General features: G+C 43.1%; 1 protein-coding gene across 1 annotated transcript in view; it reads right to left on the bottom strand.

The window, feature by feature from the left end:
- Positions 1–24,576, bottom strand: part of ZNF827 (zinc finger protein 827) — a 180,886-nt gene that overhangs the window by 51,350 nt on the left and 104,960 nt on the right. Inside the window, exon 8 of the mRNA XM_060147712.1 lies at positions 13,648–13,751. Coding sequence (XP_060003695.1) covers positions 13,648–13,751 — 104 coding nt within the window. The remainder of the gene's footprint in view (positions 1–13,647; positions 13,752–24,576) is intronic.

Genomic DNA, 24,576 nt, shown 5'->3' on the forward strand with positions numbered 1-24,576 from the left:
AAAATAGTGTCAAAAATAACTTTCACATACCGAAAGCATGCCTACATGTTAAAAGCATTTGCAAGAGTACACATTTTTTTTTCCTGAGTAAAATTTTCCCCTGCTTTTCTTTTGGCAAGTACCTACACAGTACATACAAAATTAGTGAGCAAAAAAAGTAATTTGTATGAGTCATCTTGCCTTTAAGACAAAACAGTTACCTCAAATCCGCATAACCCATTAATTCCTGCCTCCACACTCCAGCAAAGATTGACAACCAGAGTTTGGACCTAATCTTTTTAATTAATTAATTAATTTATTTGTATATCATTCTATCTCTGGGTTATCTGACTCCCTAATTATTCTGTTTCCTGTTCCTATAATAGAGCTGATTTCCCTGATAACCTCACCACTGCTTTTCCTGGGACCTACTGATTCATGAATCTTTCAACTGAACATCCCAGAGTCTAATTCCATTCAAGTTAAAAGAGAAGCAACTGATCTGAGTGACTCAGATCAGTGACTTGGATACTTAAGGCAAGGACCTAGAATTTGCAGATGGATGAGTCATTTTGACTGGAAAGCCCTGCATCTACCTTGGGAAGAAGGTACCCAAGGGTGAATGTAACAGAGGATGAGGAAATCATGAAGGCAGTAGTTGCCAATCAGCGCAAGACGTGCGAATGGCTGGTATCCCTTAGTCTGAAGTGCTTTGATACCTTAAGATAGGTTCTACGTTCCAAACATCCCTTACAAGACTTTTTCCAACATTTTCATCTCTTGCAGCTGAAAATATCTCCGTTCACTTTTGTAGGTCTACCATTTTTTCTGGGGTCACATCTGAACATGGTTCTGTTGAAGTTGGTCTCCTTGTCCAAAGCTCCAGGCATTAACCTCATGATAAAAACTTCCAAGTGGTGTCAAGCATTCAGTATCAGAACAAACAAGATAGCTTCACCTTTGTTCAAATGATGTGTCTGATGATAAAAATAATGCATGTTTATGGTAAAAATGGAAGTCCATAAAATATAAGTAAAAGTCACTTGAAATCCTAATTACCCTGAGACAACAGTTAACATTTCTATCCTTCTTGATCTTTCCCCTGTATGCACACAGTTTTACAAACCATGCGGTCACACCATTCATGCAGATTTGTAACTTGATTTACATTCTCATGAACTGTATGAAACACTCATTTAACTCTGGCCTCTAGCTGGGGGAGTTCACCGAGGGAAGATGGCTAAGAATCATTGCTTTATCCGTATTTTTAGCAGTTCACTTAATTTAGAGATTATTCATTAGGGCTCCAAGTTATCCTATGAATCATAGAACGATGGATTCTAAAAAAAAAAATTGATTTGAACACATAATATCTCACTTTACTTTTGATAACTTTAAAAAATTATAAAAGTGTAAATAATGGTAAAAAAAATAGAACAAAGGATACAAACTGAAAAATGAAAGAACGCCTCTCACTTACTATCCCTCTTCTCTCAGTCCTTTTCACTCCTGTGCTAATCACTGTTCAGAATTTATCTGTGGGGAAATTATCTCCACACATGCAAGCATTTTATGTGCACATAAAATGTACCACCTCTGGCTACCCTGGTGGCGCAGTGGTTGACAGTCCGCCTGCTGATGCTGCCGATTCAGGGGACGCAGGTTCGTGCCCCGGTCCGGGAAGATCCCACATGCCGCAGAGCGGCTGGGCCGTGAGCCATGGCCGCTGAGCCTGCGCGTCCAGAGCCTGTGCTCTGCAACGGGAGAGGCCACAACAGTGAGAGGCCCGTGTACCGCAAAAAAAAAAAAAAAAAAAAAAAAAAAAAAATATATATATATATATATATATATATATATATATATACCACCTCTTTAAAAAATATATAAATGGGATCATGTCACACATATTGTCTGTAGCCAGCTTTTTGTTTTTTAAAATCTAACAATATATCTTAGACATCATTTCATATAAATTCTCAAAGATCTCCTTTACCCTTTTTTAATAGCTCTGGAATTTTCCATCGAATGTCCTATGGTTCATTTCACCAGTTCCCTACCTATGAACATTTAATTTGTTTTCATATATTTATGTGGAGAGCACAGCCTTGTCCATACACCTTAGTGTTGCTTGCTCAAGTTTATTGGTAGATTAAATTCCTAGAATGGGACGTGAAGGTTAAAGTTCACAAAATAACAGGGAGCACTGTATTTCTCTGTAACTTAGAGAATTCATTTCTTATTGACATCTTTAGTAGAATATTTAACATAGGGCTTGCCTCATGTAAACCCCACAATGGCTCACGATAGAAAAATAGAAGGAAAAGATGGGGATGAGACAGAGTGCCCTGGAGAAGACAGGTAGCTGAGGGCAGAAACGGCTGTGTATGTGTGGGAATCTCCAACTCCAGGGGGCTCATCTCAGTTGATTCTTGCAGAGGTGAGGAGAAAGGTGTAAGAGTAGGGAGGGGTGTAGCCTGACAGCTGTAGAAAACTGTTTCTCTCTTCAGGTGTAAGAAACAACGGAAGAAGTGTCAGAAAATTTGGGGGACATTTCCCAAGCAAGAGGAAAAAGCCATGTATCATTTTTTAATAATTTGCAAGAAAAAAAAATTTCCCTTTCATGGGCTGCCCAAATTCCAGAGAGCTTCAGGCCTGAATTCAAATCTGTCTCACACAGTTTCCCCTTAGTATGAATGAAAGACTCTTATGTGAACTTTTGCCCTATTTGGATCAAAATATAACAGTCTCTCAATAAAATAATTTACATTAAAAGAGAAGCTTATCTCATAAAGCGGTTGGCTCACGGATGGGAAAACAATTCTATCTGAAATAATTCCAAACTTTTTAATATGAGACTAATGACGTAGGGAATTTTATGCCTGGGAAGTTTTATTATTATGCATGAAAATCAGTATTGGGTTTTCACATTAATTCCCGTGTTAACCTTTTACATCAAACCATCTAGTCTTCTTGGACCTCCACCTTCCACTCTCTGCCCTCAGAAATTTGTGGCAGTTAGATCTATACCTAAGGTGAAAAAAATGAACGCAATAGCCCTGCAATCTTTCTCCTGTCAAGCTTAACTGTTTAATTCTAAAAAGACAATTATGTCATGGCAGTTACCCACATTAGCTAGGGAGACCAACTGTATTTGAAAAAAGCTTTTATTGCACACCTTACATTTATAAAGAGGTCCATTTTAACCTACAGTCAAAATCGGATCTGTGTCATAATCAAAGTCTCATCAGATATCTCTTAGAACATTTAACACTAGCTCTACAAACAACATAGTTGTTCAACAATATGCTTTCATCCAAGATTGATGAGCGATTACACTTGGTGGTGGCTTCTGGGAGATACCATGGTCAACAAGTCAGCTTATGCCCACCAAGGAGTTTACAGCTAAGGGAGAAGGCTGATGCTTAAATAAACAGGAAATTCTAAATACCCCAGGAGATCAAAGGAAGCAGCACCTAATCCAGTTTTGGAGTGGAAGGAGAATGCAGAGGCTATTAAAAAAGAAAACAGAAAAACAAACCTATAGGGAAAGACTGCAGGTGTCAGTTAAACTTTATCCTGAGGGTAATGGGAAGCCACTAGGCCTGAGAGTGAGATGATGAGATATGCCTTCTAGAAAGATTACGGCTGCAGGATGGGAAGATGGGACCATCAGGGGTGACACTGGAGACAGGAAGACCTGAGAGAGGCCACTGTTGTAACCCAGAGGACTAATGATGGAAACTCGAACAAGCTTATTGGCAGTTGGGAAAGAAAGGAAAACGTGCATTTAGGAGAGAGGTAAGAGGAAGAATCGTGCAGGGTAACTGGTTAGAAGTGGAAGGTGGAGAAGAGGCAGTAATGGAAAATGATGCAGCAAATACTGTCATTCCTGCCCCCTCTCCCGCCATCACCTTGCCTTTATCACTTCAGCACCTGCCTTCCCACTGCCAGCATGTGCCAACATTTGCCAAGGGCTTCCTCTGGCCACGGGAGGCTGCTTTGACCACCTGTGTAGTAAGACCAGGGTGTTGGGGAATTGACTCTCCTGGGAGAAGCTTGAATCTCACCTCTCTCAGTCCCTCCAGTAGAAAGTTCTGAGGTGTGTGTCCTCCATGGCTTCCCAGAGTCCCCCAGTGACATTAATCTCCAGTTGTCTACATAGGTAACCTGTTTGAGAAGGAACCTTTTGTTGACTGTCTGCCTTTCCCTGGCCCGCTTTCCCGTCCCTCTCCCAAGCTTTCCTGGTCTTGCTTCCTACAAAACTCCTTGCGTAAATCCTTGCCTTGGGGTCTGTTTCTGGAGGAACGCAAACAAATGGTATCGAACCTTATGCTTCGTGCCATGGGAGGCGATGATGCTACTCAGCAAGGTAGGAAAAAAAGACAGAGCAGAGGGTTTTAATCAGTTTTAATTACTTGGGGAGGGGAGGGATGGAGACAGAAGGGGTCGGGTGGGGAATACGTTTAGTTTGGGACCTGTTGAATTCAGAGAACTTGCGAGACCCCTGTGCGGGACGTCTCAGTAGAACTCCAGAGGAGGACGTGAGGAACCAGGGATCTCATGAAGCCAGTGCAAAGACTGTCCATACTTTTGCGCTTCTAATTCACACCTTCCTTTTCTGGATGATAGATGGAGAAGAGAAATGGTAAGGACTTTGCTAAAGGAAACACACTGCATGAGAGAGAACAGCCCCCAGCTGAAGCCCTGACAGTCATTCCAACAACCACATGGAGGAAGGGCTGTGGTGTGACGTGGGGCAGGGGTGTCTCTCTCACTGCAGAGAGGTCCCCGTTCGGCCTACATATGGGAATACAGAATGGATCCGTTTGAATGAAAAATAGATGGTCTAGTCTGTAAGCAGAATGGCTTTTCTTTTTTCTACACTGGTTACCGGAGGGCAGTTGCTGCCCTGCAAAGGAATAAACACAAAGAAGAAATTGCATGAAATGAGAATATGTATCTTTGATAGCAAAGGAATGGAAGAACGTATTGTCTATACAGAAAAGGCCTTGTAGATTGAATTAGGCGGTCCCAAACTGAAGCCAGGGTCACCACATGGCAATTTTCAAACAAATATTCTCCATCGTCCATTACACATACTCAAGAATTTGACCTTTTATAGCACTATTCATTCTCCAGGCATCTCAATGGTCTTTGCAAAAGTAAAAACACAACCACAGGCACCGCAGAGGCCTTATAAATGGCGTGCAGAAAATTTTATGTTCTGCTCACAGGAAGATATCAGGCCAGGGCCGAAGTGGTCACAGCCTCAGGGACCTAACCTGAGAAACACCTGAGAAACATAGTCCTCAAACTGGAGTTTTTCTTTTCCTGTATATTTTATTATAAGATATTGAATATAGTTCCCTGTGCTATAAAGTAAGTCCTTGCTGTTTATCTATTTTATATATAGTAGTGTGTATCTGCTAATCTCAAACTCCTAATTCCACCCCCCTTCCCCTTTCGTAACCACAAGTATGTTTACTTAGCCATAAAAAAGAATGAAACAATGCCATTGGCAGCAACATGGATGGACCTAGAGAGTATCATACTAAATGAAGTAACCCATTCAGAGAAAGATGAATATCGTATAGCACTTATACATGGGATCTAAAATATGACACAAATGAACTAATTTACATAACAAAAAACTGGCTTTGAAAAAAACTAATTTATTTTATTTATTTATTTTTGGCTGCATTGGGTCTTCATTGCTGTGTGCTGGCTTTCTCTAGTTGTGGCAAGTGGGGGCTACTCTTCGTTGCGGTGTGCGGGCTTCTCATTGCGGTGGCTTCTCTTGTTGCGGAGCACGGGCTCTAGGCACGCAGGCTCAGTAGTTGTGGCTCGTGTGCTCTAGAGCGCAGGCTCAGTAGTTGTGGCGCACAGGCTTAGCTGCTCCGCGGCATGTGGGATCTTCCCGGACCAGGGCTCGAACCCGTGTCCCCTGCATTGGCAGGTGGATTCTTAACCACTGTGCCAGCAGGGAAGCCCAAAAAACTGGGTTTTTAAAAGGGCTTTTGGATGTCACCATTTCCCGCAAAGTACAAACACGAAAGAGTTGATGATTATCTTCAATACCAAGTGACTCAACCCCGGTGCTATCTGGGCATAGATAAAGGGACTTAGCACAGCAACCACAGTTTTGTCCTCTGTCTTTGTGGCTTTCCACAGATAGCTCAGGTGAGGCATCTAAACTGGAGATAAATTTCTCCTCTGGAAAGGTTACCACAATTAAACCCCTTCAGTATGTAAACACCACAACCGCTGGTCTGCAGAGACCTGATTAGTCACATTTTTGAGAAGGACTAACTTGGACACGAAGACCTTTCTCTTCAAAGAATTTTTAATGGAGTCAACAGCTCCCCTTTGGAATTCACCTACACTCTGACTGAGACCAAACTAGTCTGCTGAGGGACAGATGGAACTAGTTGCGGGCACATCATTTTTAGCCTCAAATAACATTATCTGGGTCAGGAAGCTGTGTAACAACAAAAACTTCTCCCTCTAGTAAACAGCTGGACAGACTACATAGCTCACCTTTTGTAAGTACATCAGAGAACTGCTATAAGCAGTGCAGAATACTTTCCCAATTTGAAACAGAACGGGAATCAGAGATATCAACCTATATGTCACTTAATTCGGGGCAATTTTGTGGTACAAATGGAAATGTTCCTATAAACTAAAAATTATCTACTTGAAAGACAGCTGGCGTCATCATCACTTTCGGTCTCTGAAGTGAAGATGCACTTGTATTGATGGCCTGGAGGTGGCCACGTGGCATCGAGACCCACCTATTTGTGAATAAGACAGTTAGCCCTAACACAGCTTGATGAATTTCCACAGAATTACCCATGCATGTAATCAGCAGCCAGATCAAGAAATGAAATGGTCCATCTTCCCAGATGCCCTTCTTGTGCCCGCTTCTCAGTCACTACCATCCCCAGTACTGTCCTTCGAGGATTAAGTCCCTTCCCCAACTCTTAGTGGGTGTGGTAGAATTTCTAGTAGACTAAACTGCTGTTCCCCTTACCAGCATATAGTTTTGGCTCTACAAGGAAAATAAAGAAACCTGAGTTGAGGTCACAGTACCACTACAGATGGCAGTTTTTGAAAAAGAGGGGATGTGGAAGAAGCTTGAAGCTCTTCTATTCTCTTTCTACTGGAAGCTTAGCTAGGGCTAAACCCGGGTTCTCCTGATTCCCAGTGGAGAACTTTTCCTTTTGCATCGCTGATCGGATCACCACTCACTTCAGTGTTATGTGTCTTATTTAACCAGGAGGTTTTAACCAGGTTCATGAAAGTATTTCTACGGCTCAGACAATCCATTAAAGGTTACTGAAAAGCGGGCTTCCCTGGTGGTGCAGTGGTTGAGAGTCCGCCTGCCGATGCAGGGGACACGGGTTCGTGCCCCGGTCCGGGAAGATCCCACATGCCGCGGAGCAGCTGGGCCCGTGAGCCATGGCCGCTGAGCCTGCGCGTCCGGAGCCTGTGCTCCGCAACGGAGGCCGCAACAGTGAGAGGCCCGCGTACCACAAAAAAAAAAAAAAAAAAGAAAGAAAGAAAGAAAAAGAGGGGCTTCTCTGGTGGCGCAGTGGTTGAGAGTTCGCCTGCCGATGCAGGGGACACGGTTCGTGCCCCGGTCCGGGAAGATCCCACATGCCGCGGAGCAGCTGGGCCCGTGAGCCATGGCCGCTGGGCCTGCGTGTCCGGAGCCTGTGCTCCGCAACGGGAGAGGCCACAACAGTGAGAGGCCCGCATACCGCAAAAAAAAGGTTACTGAAAAGAAACATTGTTTCTTTAAGTTTCTTGACTGAAAGAAACATTCCAAGTGACTATGATTACTAGATATCGAGGCATTAAGGGAAGAAAGAAAAGAATTAAAAGGGAAGAGGACAAAATTAGCATTATATTAATAAACAGTACATTCTTATCTTGTCACTGCTTTGAAATATCTTATTTAAAGGACTACTTTTTATTCCTAACTAAAAGAAGGCCATCCATCAGTAATACGTCAAATGTCAACTGGGAGTACGTATGGGCAAACCCTGGAGAGATGTGCTTCTTTGCTGGTGACGCATATCTGACTTAGGAGGCAGTGTGACAGGGCAGAAAGAGAGAAAATGCACTGTGGAGTTCTGGGTTTGAATTCACGGGCTGCCACTCACCAACTGGATGATTCTGAACAAGTTATTACAGGCATATCTTGCTTTATTGTGCTTCGCAGATATTGCTTTTTTTTTTTTTAACAAATCGAAGGTTTGTGGCAACTATGCCTTGTCAGATGATGGTTAGCATTTTTTAGCAATAAAATATCTCTTAACTAAGGCATGCATGTTGTTTTTTAGACATAATGCTTACTTAATAGACTACAGTATGGTGTAAACATAACTTTTATATGTACCGGGAAACCAAAAAATTTGTGTGACTCACTTTATGGTAATATTCGCTATATTGTGGTGGCCTGGAACTGAACCCACAATATCTCTGAACCCATGAAATCTGCAATGTCTCCGCAAAAGGTACAAACTTCCAGTTATAAGATAAATAAATTCTGGGGATGAAATGTACAGCACGGTGACTGTAGTTAACAATACCACATTGCAGGTTTGAAAGCTGCTAAGAGAACAGATCTTAAAGGTTCTCACAAGAAAAAAAATTTGTAACAATGTGAGGTGATGGATGTTAACTAGACTTATTGCAGTGATCATTCTGCAAAATATGTATATCAAATCATTAGGTTGTACATTTTAAACAAATACAATGTTATATGTCAATTATATCTCAATAAAACTGGAAAAAGGGTATTAAATCTCTCTGAACCTCCATTTAGTCTCCTGTAAATTGAGCATAATTCCTATGTCTCAACGGGTTGTTTTCAAAATTAAATGAGATGACACAGATCCCGGGCCTGACAATTTAGCAGGTCCTTGATAACTATTAACTTCCTCCTCTGTACAGGATGAATCTGTTTAATCAAAAAGGAGCTTAAGCCACAAAATGATACACACCAAACAACACCCAATGTTCTACTGTTTATCCATGACTTAGTCTGAATTTTAAAAGAATCTGCTGTGTTTGAAAAAGGATTGAAGAAAACACTTTGCTGTAATCCAGGAAAGCTTGATATGTCTCTCTCTCGAGATATGAGTCGGGAAGTCTTAACATAAACAAAGGTGACATGCACATCTTTTAAACCCACTGCCTGAAAGAGGTCATTCCTATCTGGGCAGCTGCACGGCAGGCCAAGAGTTAGTCACTGGTGGCACTCTAATGCAAGGCACCATTAATTTAGATTTCAGAAAAGTGTATATGACATGGTACCACTTGTATTAGAGTGATTGGCAGAACAGATAGAGGAAAATGGATCAAGAATTGGCCTGGGGACAAGGCAGACCATTCTAAACGTGCCTTTTTATTTAACATCAAACCTGATTGGCATATCAAGTCTTGAACTAAATTTTGCCCATGTTCTTCTTGTTTGGATGTTATGAACAATAACAGCAAAAAGAGTTTCTTTTTTTAAAGGGAGTTTAGCAAGTAATGGGTGAAGGGATTTACAAATACAATTGCTGATATGTTTTACATTGTCTGACTCTAAGCTCCATCTGAAATAACAAACAGAAGCATTGGTGACTCCAAACACCGTGAAAGAGTTCCACGGAGACCTGCATTTTCCTTCACACCCGCTCTGCTTGTGTTTTTGTTTTTTGGCTTAATACAGAGCAAACATACTGTGACTTCAAAATCATAATAAAACAGAATTGAAGCTCCACACTGCTTAAAAGCAGTGCCGAGACGTAAATCCTTCTCTTAATAGCCTTTGCTTCGGAAAGACGACGGGAAAACAGAAATAGCTGCAGGTACATGGCAATGGGTCTACTCCTTATACAGAACTGCCCTTCGTGCCCTGAAACACACCTGACCTCAGAATCTCTCCTCTATCAGTGTAAATCTCTTACAAAGTGAGACAACTATAAGTTAGACAAAGTACATTAAATTACACAGAGTCTGTAATTTTATCTCCCCCATAATAGGAAGTCTCTTTTATTTCTTTTGTACAATCACCCACCAGCCCCGGCACTAGCCAGGGTGCACTCAGTCATCTATTCACGGCCTTCAGGTTATTTTGTCCTCACATCCCTCCAGCAGACGATGACAGCAGCTTTTAACTCATTGTTTTATTAAGGATTCCTGGTGTTACCTCCGCCTAAGACATTCACAGCAAGTAAAAATGTTAGGTCTTGGCTCGTGAGCATTTTTTGGTTCACAGGAAAGTCAGTCTAGAAATAGTGGCAACAACCGGGTCCAGGACACCGCGAAGCTCTGTGTTTATTCTGTTTCTCTGGGATGATGGCAGCTGTGTGTCTTAGAGACCATCTGCCGAAGGCAAATGCCTAGTTAACAGTGCTATTCTCAATTTTTCCATGATCCGTGGTGCTACCACCTCTCCCCATTTTGCTCTCTCCCACACCGCTCGCTTCGTGCTCCACAGGCCTGAAACACAATCACAACCCACTGCGAGCATCGCTTGGCCTGGAGCTGCCAGGCCTTCAACGATACTCTCGCGTGGTACACTCCCCTGCCCCGTGGTCTCACTCCAAAGGCGAACGGGAGAGGATTTCATCCCACTGATACAGGTATATAAATATATACCAATATATATCGTTGAATTAATGCTGTGGGTTCTCAGCATTTGCAAGGGCTTTCTTGGATTGTAACTAGGCACATTAAACCTCATTAATTACGGTCTCCACTAGTTGGGACTCTGAGATCACTCTCCAGGCTGACATTTATCTTGACATGATGTGTGGCAAGAAGTTGGCTAAGTAAATAAAGAATGGAAATAATATTTTAATGGTGACATTTAAATTACCCAAGAGAAGATGTCTAAGGATGCTGACGCTTTTATTTATATACTAACAACAAATGATTTTCTGCCTAGTCACTAAAGCCAGCTATCTCCTTCCTGGCTTCCCCATTTCTGCACAGCCACCATAGGTCCCTACTTCAACCTGCTAATGACAAAGCTAACCAAACTAGTCAACTAGCCCATTTCCTGCCTGTCCTATCCCCGTCCTCCTTTTCTCGAATCCAGGCCCTCATTAACAATGCTGTCGTAGTACGAGAGCATCTGCCTCGGACAACTCGTTCTTGCCACATCGTCAATGATTCAGAAATCTGCTGCGCACTTGGTCTTCCGAAATCTTCTATAGGAATTTATGATTCTTATACCCTAGAATCTTAAGATCTTTGGCTTCAAAATTTCTTTGTTCCCAGCGCTGCATTTAGCAGAGTCCTGGAACAGACGTAAGTTCACCGTATCTATCTAAGACCCCTGGGGCCTGATGTATTTTGGGATTCATACTTTTTCTGATTTCAGATGATAATATGGTGCATAAGGTATTATTTGATGTAACACTCCGATGGGCCTTCGTAATCAAGCACATTGATATTTCTGCAACAAAAATGTATGGATTTCATCCTTGGCATAATGCATAAAGGCTATAAATAGCCTCTCATTAGGTTTTGCCACCAAACAACTTATTCAAAAAATTATGGGTTTCAGGATTGTGGGTAAAGGATTGGGGAGCTTGAGTAGGTAGTACACCATGGCCATTTATCACTGCCATTAACATGTCAGACACATGTTTTCTTGAAAAGTCTCCGTACTGCAGTCTTTTGTTAGTTCAGATTGGTCTTCTCCACAATTCGTCCAAATTATCAAGGTTTTCCTTACAAAATATATCTTCGGATTACGAGAACTTTGTGATCACCAGATTGTCCTTACCGCTTTTAATTTTTCTAATTTTAACTCCATTTCTAAAGCATTTTTACCTTGCTTGCTTTAAATAGGCCCTTTTTAGTTGTCTATTTTGACAAAATTTAAATATAGTCATTTTGCCTATCCTCTGCCTAAAGAAAGGCTTTTTCAAGAACAGAGAATGATCACCCCTCAAGAATGGTGCATTTACATTAAAAAAAAAATCCCGGTCATGCTGACTTCTCCCCCCAAAATAAGAGTTAACTTTTTAAGGGTGAGTTTATCTAATTTGTAATAAAAGTCTGTGAAGCGCATCATAGCAAGTTCCCCACCCGACAACACAACACATATAGTTAAACATATTACTTTTTGAGGGCGAGCTGTAACTTGACCAATAAACCCTTCTTAAAATATAGCCAAGCCGCACATTAAGCCAGCAGTGCAGGGTTTGTATATATATCACGGGATGCTTGGCTGTATGGGTCACAGCATTCTGACAGGCAATTACTAGGCAGTTATTTTGACATTAGAAAGTCACAATCCATCAGCTTAACAGCAGGGTGATAATTTGGGGAACAGGGAGATGGTTATTCAAAAAGACACTGTGGGAAGTAAACAGCAGTTCCAATAGCCCCTGTTTGAGAATGAAGGCATCAACTAACCAGAATTTCTTTCCACCTCCAGAACCAGGTATTATGTAACGTGTTTTTGTGTAAGCATGTTATTGATGGGGTTTGAATAGAAAAGCCCTGCCAGGCTAACAAGGCTGCAGGTACCTGGACTCTTTGGAGATGAGAAGAAATGGATCTGCCATCACAAGACTAAAGAACGACAAAGAGTGGCCTCTTCCCCACTGTCTGTCACGGACCACTTCCAACGACCTGTGACATCCGCAAGCCGGTATCTCAGAAGATGCTCCTTGGCTCTTTCTGAATCGTAAAACACTCAGCTCTGCAGCCGTTTGCATCTGTGACACGGGCTCCTTGCGTGTGAGGGGGACACTGGACTTTATTCTTGCAGGAATTCCTGGCCAACAACCCTGCTGTGAGCCCCTCGTGCACACATGTGGCCTTGGTCTCTCCTGGACACATGAACGGGTGTGGAGGCCACCAGGAGCCTCTGAAATTCTCTTAGTGACTGGGAGCTGAAAGCTTCCTGGCAGCTGGACGGGTGGCACTGGGGTGGGGGAGGGGTGGGAAGGGAGGAGAGACTCCAGGGCAGGGGTTCTCAAACGTTCTCATTTCATGACCACTCTGAGATGCACATGTTAGGTCCTGAGGGATGGCCATGCTGTTGGTAAGGGGACAGCAGGCACGTCTTTCTTTCTGCTCGGGAAGGGAGCAATGAAAAAGGAAGCGTGGATAGGAAATTGTGCATTGAGGCTGACGTGGCAAAAGGAAGTGGTAGATGGATCTACGCGGATCCTCTCAGAACAGAGGTGATATCTGGGTGGCAAGACTGTCGTAACAAGCTGTGTTGCTGCCATGGAAACCGAAGTGCTCTTTGTGGTGGCCCACCCCCAGGGTCATGATCTTCCCGGTCTGCGACTAGCGGTCTTGCCACCGCCCTCCTACATCTTCCTGGCTGCCTGCCTAAAATACTGACAACGTGGAAAGCAAATTATTTCCAGGTTATACTTCGCTATTTCAAAGGAATTCACTCTGCGAATGAAACATCAGCCGATAAAGAACAATAAGCCCCCCGCAGCGGAGAGCTTTCTTACTGTCTGCTTTTTCTTCTAACAAACTTCTGTGGCTATTTAAATTCTCTCTCTTCTCAAAAGCCTAGCTTCAGATGAGTAACTTCAGCCTATAAACTGAACCAACAGTACCTGAGAATCCACGCATTCCAGAAAAGTAATTTTTAAGCAACCATTAGTAGAAGCAAAATCGACAATGTTTCCATACCTGGAGCTGATATTCTTCCGTGAAGCACAGATTCACTGGGCAGCAGGTCTTTTGAGTTGGAGGTGAATGGTGATTGTCTAAAGGTATCTTCTGAAAAGAAAGGGCTGGGGGTGGGGAAGGAGGAGGGAAGTTTAGTAAATCAAAGTTATTTAAGATACCCAGAGCATCTGGCCCCAAATACATACGTATACACAAACAACATGTGGGTCAACGTATTTTTAAAATGCTGTTTAGAGACTATAAGATTGTGCTTAAAATGGAGAAAGAGAGACTATATTACATCAGACAAGTACCATCTGCACATTCTGCCGGTTGGTTGTATACTTAAGGTGAACAGATGAAACAACATCTTTGATACGTTGTTGAACCCACTGTCAGGACAGCTGAGCAGTAAATTTTACTTTCGCACTGTAGGATCTGGGAGGGAGTTGTGCCTGAATGAAGACCAAGCACATGTGTCAGATCAGAAAAGCCTGTTTTGGAGGTCTTTCCAGAGTGGTGACAGGTTTGCCCCAGCTCGCCCACACTGTGTCACCTGACCCCTCAGGGACCCATGGCACCCCTCCGAAGGGCAGATGGCTGGAGTCAGGGTCCGCCGAGCCGATGGAGACAACTCGCTGGTCCCCACGGGAACTGAGTCTGCATCCTACAACTGTCTTGGTTTGGAAGGAGTTAAAGCCAGCTAATGGGGCTGCCAGAAGGGACCCCGGGGAGCACTTTCATTTTTCAAGAAACTGAGGCTTTGACTTGAGTGATTCTAAGCTCCCCTAGTGACTCAGTGAGAACTAGACACTAGACACCCAGGCAGGGTTTTCCCCTTATACCACAGCCATAGTGAACACAAACACTTAGGCTGCTTTTAATCAGCGGATTTTAACCCAGTCATAGCCTCCATCTCCCATGCCTCTAAAGAAAACTATATTGCGATCACGTGTGAGAATACTGGAATACACAACAGAGTCCAACATGGAGCACGGGAAGCCCTATTACTGTACAACAGAGCAAATTTCACTCGGTGCACAGGTGGTGGAAGGTTCATAGGCGCCAGCAGTGCAGCCCAGAGCTAGCAGGAAGCCACCAGCAACGCTGAGGCTGGAGAGACAAAAGGCAGAGGTAAATGGAGCCCAGGGAACTGAGGTCACCTGGTGGAAGCTGGAGGCAAGGTGAGCCTGCCCAGCAGGGAGCTGGGACCACAGAGGTGCAGCCGTAGCAGGAGGCAGACAGGAAGGTCAGGGAGGGAGGGAAATACCCCGCCTCTTTCTTAAGCCCCACCCCCACCACATCAAAGGCTCTGATTGGCTGAACCTTCCCGGAAGTCAGAGACGTACAGCCTGCCGGATCGGCTTCTGCAAAACTGCAGATGGGGGAAGGAACAGATCTGGGGTCACGCAAAACTAGGACTCCCATGACTGGTGCTGCTTTTCTAAACATGCCAAGAGGCTACCGGTTACTGTTATTAAATATTAAAAAGGAAAGATTACGATAAAAATGGAAGACATATCCATCTTTTAAAAATAAAACACAGTTAACAGTATAGTTTCACATGACTCAGGCTAGATTTGATGCAACTTTGTGTGGCATGCTTTCTGGGTTTTTTTCGTATTGTTTCTGATAATAAAATTTTAATCATTACCCTATCCTCAGACTGTTTTATCTCTTTTTTTTTCACACACACACTGTATTTTATTTTTACAAGAGATAAATAAACTGACACCAAGCATTGTAAATGGACGACCACAACAGAAGCAACAATGATTGCAATTACCAAACACGAAACACACCCATACTATGTCATAATATTGACATTCAGTCCAGTAATCCTCCACTGTAACAGCTCCTTTACTTTGCAGTGAAAACTGATTTGTATATTTTTTGCCTCTGAGTCCTTGTGGGATTTTTTTTTTATACAAACAGAAAGGTCACAAAAATTATAATCATCCTCATCAGTTCACTCAGTCCTATGTAATTCATTTTTTTTATCTTGATCTTTTGTTAGCACCTTTATGAATTCATCAGTTTTCCATTAGAGTTTTAAAAATGTGTGGCATGCTTTTTATTTGTATCTTACACATAAAACAATTTAAACAGGCTTAAAAAGTGAACTGGCTGTAGGCTAGTCAGTGATGGGGAGTGGGGAGACACGTTGTTTTGTGCCAAACAACTCAAAACCTGCAAGTGATACAAAACTCGTGAAAGGATATGGCAAGGCAGCATGGAGGCTAAGAGAGTGCACTTGAGAGTGGGCAGTTCTAGGTCCAAACTCCAGCTCCACCACTTACGGCTGTGTGACCTTGCACAAATCGCTTAACTTTTCTGAGCCTTCATTTCTTGTCTATAAAGTGGGACGTTAATAGCATCTATACCCCCTCTAGGAGGACTGAGTAAGATGGTTCACGGAACGTGCTTTTCACAGTGTCTGGCAACCAGTAAGCACTCAATCAGCATAAGCTGTTTTTATCTGTATCTCTGTCTAGCTCAAAAGGGAGCATAAATTAATCAACCTTTCCTCACGAGTCGACAAAAAGAATAGAGTTTCCTTGCAGAAAATGCATGAAGAAAAGGTCACTCTGATATTGAAGGGTCCGTTGACCACTGGAGAGATTCGGTTAATTTCTAACTCTTCCACAAAGAAAACTGTTTAGAATCAAAGAACTTCTAAGGAGGTAGAGCCCTTGGAGGATTGTTGGTCAGACCCAGAGTGTGAGATTTCTCGAATCCCACCTCCTTAGCTCTGAAGCATCTATACAAGGTGACAATGACATCCTCGTGTTTGAGTGGACAGTTCACATGGGAACCACCACCTGCTGGCCCAAGGGCACAGGGTAAACGTCAGGCAATGGGCCTTCGGTTACCCTGGAATGACGCTAGAATCTGAGAGTTCAGGAAGCTCATGGATCTGTTTGGTCTGAAATGTGGAGATTTCCTTTGGGGACACCCAGATCCCCTAGAGAGGCCCCCTAAGGTACCTAGGAATATCACCCTTCTTGCCACAGAGAAAGGTGTGCCCTGCCCTCCTTCCCTCAGTTTCGCAGTAACCATTTAGTGAGTGCTTGGGCGTGCTAGGCACTGGGAACATAACGTCAGCAAAACTGGCTACGGCTGCAAATGTTAAGAGGGCTCAAAGACCTGCGTGGCTACCACAGCCAGACTAACGCTGTGGAAGAGAGGGGAGTGGGGTCGCAGCGCGGGCCTGGCCAGGAGCGGCTTTTCCTGCAGAAGCCACAGCTGAGCTGAGACCTGAATGGAGAGCAGGGTTGTCAGGGTTCCCAGTGGCTGGGGGAAGTGTCCCCTGCACAGTGAGAGGACACAGCCAGTCTGCGGAGCTGGATGAGGCTGGAGTGCCGGGCAGGGTGGGCACACCGAGTGCAGGGATCCCGGCTTTGCCCTAACAGTCCTGGAAAGCCCGGCGGTGTGTTCAGTAAGGCGGGGACGCAGTATGATTTCAGTTTCAGGAAGCTCTGCCCGGTGGGTTGGAGAACCCAAGGCAGGTGGCCAGAGCAGCAGTCCATATGGGACGTGGTGACTCTGGTGGCCAACACTGCAAAGCGGCAGCGACACAGGCAGATTGAAAAATAGTTTAAGAAATAGGGCAGGTAAAGACCACAGGTATATTTCCAACCAACCCGAAGGTTTCCAGGTGAACCAGGCAGAGGCGATCACGCTACGTGCTGGGAAGAGCACCCTAGGTTTTGCTAGCTCTGCATCGTCACGTGTTCTCTTCAACAGGTTTTCACGCACATGCGGAGTGAAGCCCTATAACCATCTAGCCGCTCAGAAGAAACGGAGGCAATCGCTGAGGGAAACAACATTGCAAATAATTTTCTACCCTGGAGGCCAGCTTTCTCCTGTATAGAAAAGAAAAGATTTCTCCTGAAGAAGTGGAGAATTAGAAGGGAATCAGGCTGGATACTAGAAAAGCACAAAAGGACTGGCAATGTTAGGGGCAAAGAGTCAATGGAGAAACTTTGACAAGTCAAAGCAGCTTAAGACTGGTGTAAGTTCTTATCTATAAAGAGAAGATACTACGTTAACAGAGCATGTCTCAGACCAGACAGCCCGCTGCGATGCTCCGCGTTCGGATCCATTCACGCTGGGAAGGGAGAGTGCAGTGGTTTAGCACTGAGTTTGGAGTCAGAAGGATCTGAGTCTGAATTCCATATTGGCCAGTTAATGGTGAAGTGATCTTTGTCAACAACCTCCCTAGCCTGTTTCATCATTGGAAAAAAGCTTTTAAAATACCATCTTTAAAAATAAATAAATAAATAAAATACCATCTTTACAGGGGAGCTGTAAAGGGTTAAATAAGATATTTCATGTTAAAGTTCTTAGTACCTCATACATGCTCAATAAAAATGGCAACAAACACGTGTATTGCTTACTAAGTATCTGGCCCTGCTCTAAAGGTCTTTGTGTATATTAACTCCATTGGATCCTCACAAGGACCCTCTATAGGGTGTCGACAATTACTATTATCATCCATATGTTATAGATGAAGAGACTCAGGTACAGAGAAGGTAAGTAGTTGTCCATGCCCGTGGGCTGAGACAGGATTTGAACCCAGGCATGTTGGTATCGCATTTTGCACCCTTGCCCATTAAGCTAAGCTACACTGCCTTTTGCTTGGTCTCTTAACATCTAGGGAACACAGGGACAATACAAAGTCATGGATCCTTCTTGGAACTGACAGAACAAAAGGAAGAGACAGTGGAAGAAGGGAGGGAAGTGGGGTGGGAGTACTGTTTCAGTAAGCAGGATCCTAGGTCACCAAAGAAAGGCTTTTTCAATTGAGGAATAGAACTTGTGAAAAATGATTTGGTTATCTTTAACTTTCTGCCTGTGTTCTGAGAACAGAAGACGCTGTACTTATAACTTGGCCCCAAGCACTGTCATTCTCAGAATGTGGAGACGGTCATCCTTAGGCCCCCTTTCTTTTCCTGTGCCTCACAGGGCCTGTAAAGTGCAGAAGCCCATCTGCTCTCAGAGGACGTCCAGCTCTGTGGTGAACAAACCGGCCCCTCGTTCAGGCCACAGGGACTGTGGGTGATGGGAGAGGGTGGCGGGCAGAGAGGGGAGGCCCCGGAGGTACCCGATTCAGGATGAAGCGGGTCTGCACTTTTCAGGGAGGAAAAGAGTCAATGAACTGCAGATTTTACGACGTACTAGACTCTGAAGCGTGTGTGTACCGTCCTTCAACTGCTTAGATAGTCACCAATTCTTCCAGGAAAAAAGGAGCAAGCTTGCAAATGCCACATGGTTCGTGCTCCCTGACTCAATTTAGTCATTTTAGTGTGAAAAAGCCCCTCCACCAGAAAGAGAGCTTAGGAAGTGGGAAAGGCAAAATCCGTCCAGAAAATGATTTATTTCTAGTTCACAGTTTTCGGTAAAAATTTGGTAGAGAAGCAGGTTGACTAATAGCTAATGGCGGAAGGGACTGTCACTTATTCTCATTTAACAAAATCACCACCTACCACAGTGGCTCCCCTTTGGTCCTGTACAACGACAGGCCACCTGAAGACTGGCTAACTCGTATAATCGATAAATGCTCAGACACAGCATCTGGAAGATGTTGGTGTAGACTTAGAACTGCCAAACACCCCCATTACTTTTCCTGCCTTTTGTTACGTGGAGAAGACAAAATGTTTATTTATTCGAGTTTCTTTTCTGAATAAAAATGAAACGGACAATGAATGCGTATTTTGATTTTTCTCCTGCAGAAAATCTAAGGGTTAAAATATGAAGGGGCACTGGTGTCACAGTGACTGGACAATTCCAGGCATTAGATGGCATGCGCTGTGAGGTCAACAGCTCAGCGCTGCAGAAAGAAAAGATTTACAATAAATAATAAGAGTCCATAAAAGATTATGGCTCTACATAGGGATACATTTTGCTAACTGCTGACTGTGGCACAAACATTTCCACCTTTAACATCTGAGTGACGACAGGGAGTTCGGCTTCGTGCAAAACAGAAGGCCCATCTACTTACAAACCATCCCCCCCGGGGTGCCACCACTGAAACCAACACGTTACGGGAATTCTTGTTTTGATGGCAATAGCAAAGCAGAACAAGACAAAAAAAGGAAAAGAATAAGGTGGATATAGTATGTAAGAGGAAGTTAAGAAAAAACAACTTTATGCTTAGTAGTGGCACTATAATTTAAAAGGAACACCAAAGAAGAAATCATTTTTTTTTTCCTTCTAAAAGATAATAACTTTTAGGACTGAACTTGGGGATGGCAAATAGAAAAGAAAGATTAAATAAGACAAAAAGACTTTGCTCTGCAATGAATTTGTCTTCAGACTCTAGAAAGATCTTCATATTTCAGAGTAGAATGAAATTCTATTAAATGTAAGCGTTTCGGGCAAATCATCCTGAAGTGATATTCTGACTTCAATCCGCACATAGACAAAATTTTCTTTAATCAGTAAAAAAAATGGTGTTTTTTTCAAGTAAAAGTACTTAATTATTTATTCAGCTATGTATCATATAACATAACAGGGCTTCTGGATTTTTTTCTAAGAGCTGGTTAAATACATCCAAAAGAATGTTGGTTAATTTTTATTTCATTTCTTTTTATTTTAAGGAAATTTTAAGACCAAATTATCTGACTTAGATGTTTCGGAGAAGCTATATATTGCGGAAGGAGAGCCAGAGCCCCCTTCTGGGGTGGGAAAGTTCTGTGGAAGCCAATGTTTTCCCTCTGCAGCCGCTACCTGCCTCCCAGCAGACCCCAGCCCCAGGGCCACCGCACCAGATGGCCATCTGTCCGTCCTGGTAACAGGACTGCCTCAATCTCTACTTAGCCCCAGCTCTCAAGTCAGGACACTGAAATAATTGTTTTCTGTATGGATGTATCAGGTTAATTTTTTTAAGAACTGAAATTCCATACATTTATCAACAACCATTGTACTGACCTCTGAATCACTTAGACCCAGGAGTGACACATTGCATTAACATTTTGAAATAAGCAGGAGGCGTTAGTCAAGAAAACAATCCTCTATGCCGCCAAAAGCCTCAAGCAGAGACAGGCGACAGACTAAATTCTTCTAAGAATAAATCTCACTCTAGTCCCAAGACTTTCTGACTACACGTTATACGAATGTTGCAGATTGAAATGGATACAGGTAACTTCCACATGGGATCTCCAGGTATACATCTTGCAACCAAAGGAAATGAGAACAAACTGGAAACATTGTCTTTGAACAAAACTACACCTTGCTAACAATAACAGGTTATAGTCCTTGACACAGAACACAAAGCGTTGCGGTTTCCTTTTTTTTTTAAAAGCTTTTCAAACATATCCAGATAGGATTGTTCGAAAATAAGGAACAGGGGAAATATTTGGATTAGTTATAACTATCTTCTCAAAATTTCTTCAAGTACTTTAAGGTCAGAAGAAACTTTCTGAGAAGCTGTACTAGCTTGCATGAAAATATGCTCACAACTGAAAAACAAACACACTTTATATTTAGATATTCCATTTTTTAAAAAAAGATCAAATAACATTATTTCAAGTTAATTTTCATGATTAATGCAATTTTCTTTAGGTGGTGCTTATTTTTTTCTCAAATGTTACTGTCCTTGGGTATTTGCTAATAATTTGTAATAGAAGGATGAATGCTCACTCTTTCTTTTGTATATATTTACGTATCTGTATGTTCTGAAACATATTTATAAATCATCGTATTTGAAATACATTAACTGCTTAGGTCTACCGATTTTTGTAAAAGGATTTTGAGCTCTCTTTGCAACCCGGGTAAGGTCCTTTTGCTCCAGTATAGCGATCTCTATGTGTCACTGCAGACAGCAGGTGGTCATCCTACCTGCCCGCTTGGGCCCTCATTTCATTTTGGATGACATTGGGTAGCTGCTTCTTCTGAAACGGGCCCAGATATCAACATTTTAGATATAAAAGTCAGTGCCAGTTTCCCTGTTAACTTTCTTGCAGTCAGTTAAAAAGGTGATCTATAATGAAAGAAAACACAGCTTTAGTGGCGCTCATGTATACTGTCCCTCCCGAGGACCCCTACTCTTGAATGATTTTATTTATTTACTTTTTTTTTTTTTATTTTTATTTTGCGGTACGCGGGCCTCTCACTCTTGTGGCCTCTCCCGTTGCGGAGCACAGGCTCCGGACGCGCAGGCTCAGCGACCATGGCTCACGGGCCCAGCCGCTCCACGGCATGTGGGATCTTCCCGGACCGGGACACGAACCCGCGTCCCCTGCATCGGCAGGCGGACTCTCAACAACTGTGCCACCAGGGAAGCCCTATTTACTTATTTTAATAAAAGAACCCTGGGTGGCAGCTCAGGGGATGTGGCGGTGGAGCAGAGTGCTCGAGATTAAAAACAACTGCGAGTCCCTGACCTGAGGACAACCCTGAGCATCTGAAACAGCAAGTTCCCTATTCAAGCTTAAAAGGGACACAACAGAGAAGCCCTCTCATGACCCCAGGGGGCTAGGCCTGGAAACCCAGTCATCCATCATGTTGGGGACACACATTTTCAAAGAAAGAAGGACTGTAGTGGGTAAAGCTTGAATGAATCGTTATACACTGGCAAGCTTCAGCCGGGGCATTTATCTACAAATTGAGACTTGGCATTGCAGATTCAGTGGGTTTCTAAATGGGGCTTGTGGGCAGATGGAGAACCAAGGTCACTCCATCATTCGGCTGCGCATATAGGCACCAGATTTTCTTTAATGTTTGGAGGTCATGAGAAAGCCAAGATGTGCTTCTCCTCCTCATTGACAAGGCTGTACACTTATCAAACAGAACCTTCTTAGCAATTAAAAACCAATCGAATGTGTTGTTAATTTGTAAGGTATACAATGGTATTGCAGAAAATGTCCTTATTTTTTAGCGATATATATATCAAAGAATGTGGGAGTAAATGTCATGTCAGGGATGTGATCTAAAATATAAGGAAAAAAAGATTGGTGAAATAAGTGTAGCAAACGTTTGTTCAATCTGGGTGGTGGGAATATGGTGGCTTATTGCATTATTCCTTTCACTTTGTTTTAAAATTTTTCGTAATAAAAAAATCAATATCAACAATCAAATAAAAAGTTCAACCCAGACAAACCACCAGACAGAATAATAAGTGACGATTAAAAAAAATACAAGGGGCTTCCCTGGTGGCGCAGTGATTGAGAGTCCGCCTGCTGATGCAGGGGACACGGGTTCGTGCCCCGGTCTGGGAAGATCCCACATGCCGCGGAGCGGCTGGGCCCGTGAGCCATGGCCGCTGAGCCTGCACGTCCAGAGGCTGTGCTCCGCAACGGGAGAGGCCACAACAGTGAGAGGCCCACGTACCGCAAGAAAACCAAAAAAGAAACCAAAAAAAAAAAACCCCAAAAAGAACAAATAAAAATGTCTCTTCATGAATAAAATGCTTGATATCACCAGGAATCAATAAATGAAAAGGTTTTAACTATAAGATATACATTTTAACCTCCCAATCGGTAAAAAAAAATTTTTTTAATGATAAAGCACAGAGACCTTTAAAATATTCTCTCATTAGCTTCTGGTAAAATTGTAGATTCAACCTTTTTGAAAGTCAGTTAGACAATTCATAGCAAATGCCTGAAACCTGTGAATGCTTTCTTGAGTCAATTTATCCCAGAATTAGCAACAACTTGAAAAACCAAACCAAACCAAACCCTTGATATCCAATAATAGGAGACGTATTAAATAAATGATGACATGCAAATATGAAAAGAATAATATTGGGTTATGTTTACTGACATGGAAAGAAATTCTTAATATATTACTAGGTAAAAGAGAACATTATAAAACTGTATATATAGTAGGATCCAGTTTTGATAGGAAAGGATACATCTATAAATAGATAAAAATTCAGCCAGGATACACATCACCAACTTAGCAGTGGCTGCTTCTAGGTAGCAGGATTGATTATAAGTGGGTATTTTTTCTTCTTTATGTTCTCCTATATTCTCTGAAAATAAGTTTGTTTGTTTGTTTGTTTGTTTGCGGTACGCGGGCCTCTCACTGTTGTGGCCTCTCCCGTTGCGGAGCACAGGCTCTGGACGCACAGGCTCAGCGGCCATGGCTCACGGGCCCAGCCGCTCCGCGGCATGTGGGATCTTCCCGGACCGGGGCACGAACCTGTGTCCCCTGCATCGGCAGGCAGATTCTCAACCACTGCGCCACCAGGGAAGCCCTAAAAGTTATTTTTTAAACTTAAAACAAATGATTAAGATTTACTGTTCAGTATCCTTTATTTTTTAAAGAGACTCTTAGTCTTTTAAAGAGTAATCTGAAGGATGATATAATTGAAGGCAGTTGTAAAAGACACAGGCGGGGGCAACTGTATCTAAATTCTGATCCCATTCATATCAGTCAACTTCAGTTGCAGAAGGCTGAGAGCCACGGAAGAAAAACGCTGTTTAAAATACTGTAGAAGAAAAGTAGAACATTTTAGGGAGAATTCATTTGGGTAATGTTTTTAAATTTTCTTCTCTGAAAAGTACAGATGCCTTCTATTTAGGGCTGTCCTAGAGGCAGGCCAATCCGTACAACCTAACACCACGTTTTCAAGGAACAATTCCTGTTGCTGCGGCTCGAGCATTCATCCACCGCGGAGCCAGGAAACTTCTCAGGACAAGTAGCACAATGCCAGGTCTTGTCGAGGGCGGCTGCGGCCGGGAGGCCAGACCTCGGGGAGCTGGAGCCAGGCGCAGCCGCGGAAGTGAACCTGCACGTCAGGATCCCTGAAATGTCAGCTCGTGGAGGGACCTGGATCTCCCGCAGGAATCTGACTTTGTACATAAACAAGGACAATGGGCTTCTGCCGAGGCGAGCAGAGCACAGATGAACTAACTCAGTCTTCTCTGCAGCGATGCGAGACCCTTTGTCCAGTGGAAGTTGAAGGTGACCCCAGTGAAATGTGAATGGGCCCTGGCCTGCTGC

The sequence above is a fragment of the Lagenorhynchus albirostris genome, chromosome 4, assembly GCF_949774975.1.
Source record: "Lagenorhynchus albirostris chromosome 4, mLagAlb1.1, whole genome shotgun sequence".
Taxonomy (NCBI): Eukaryota; Metazoa; Chordata; class Mammalia; order Artiodactyla; family Delphinidae; genus Lagenorhynchus; species Lagenorhynchus albirostris.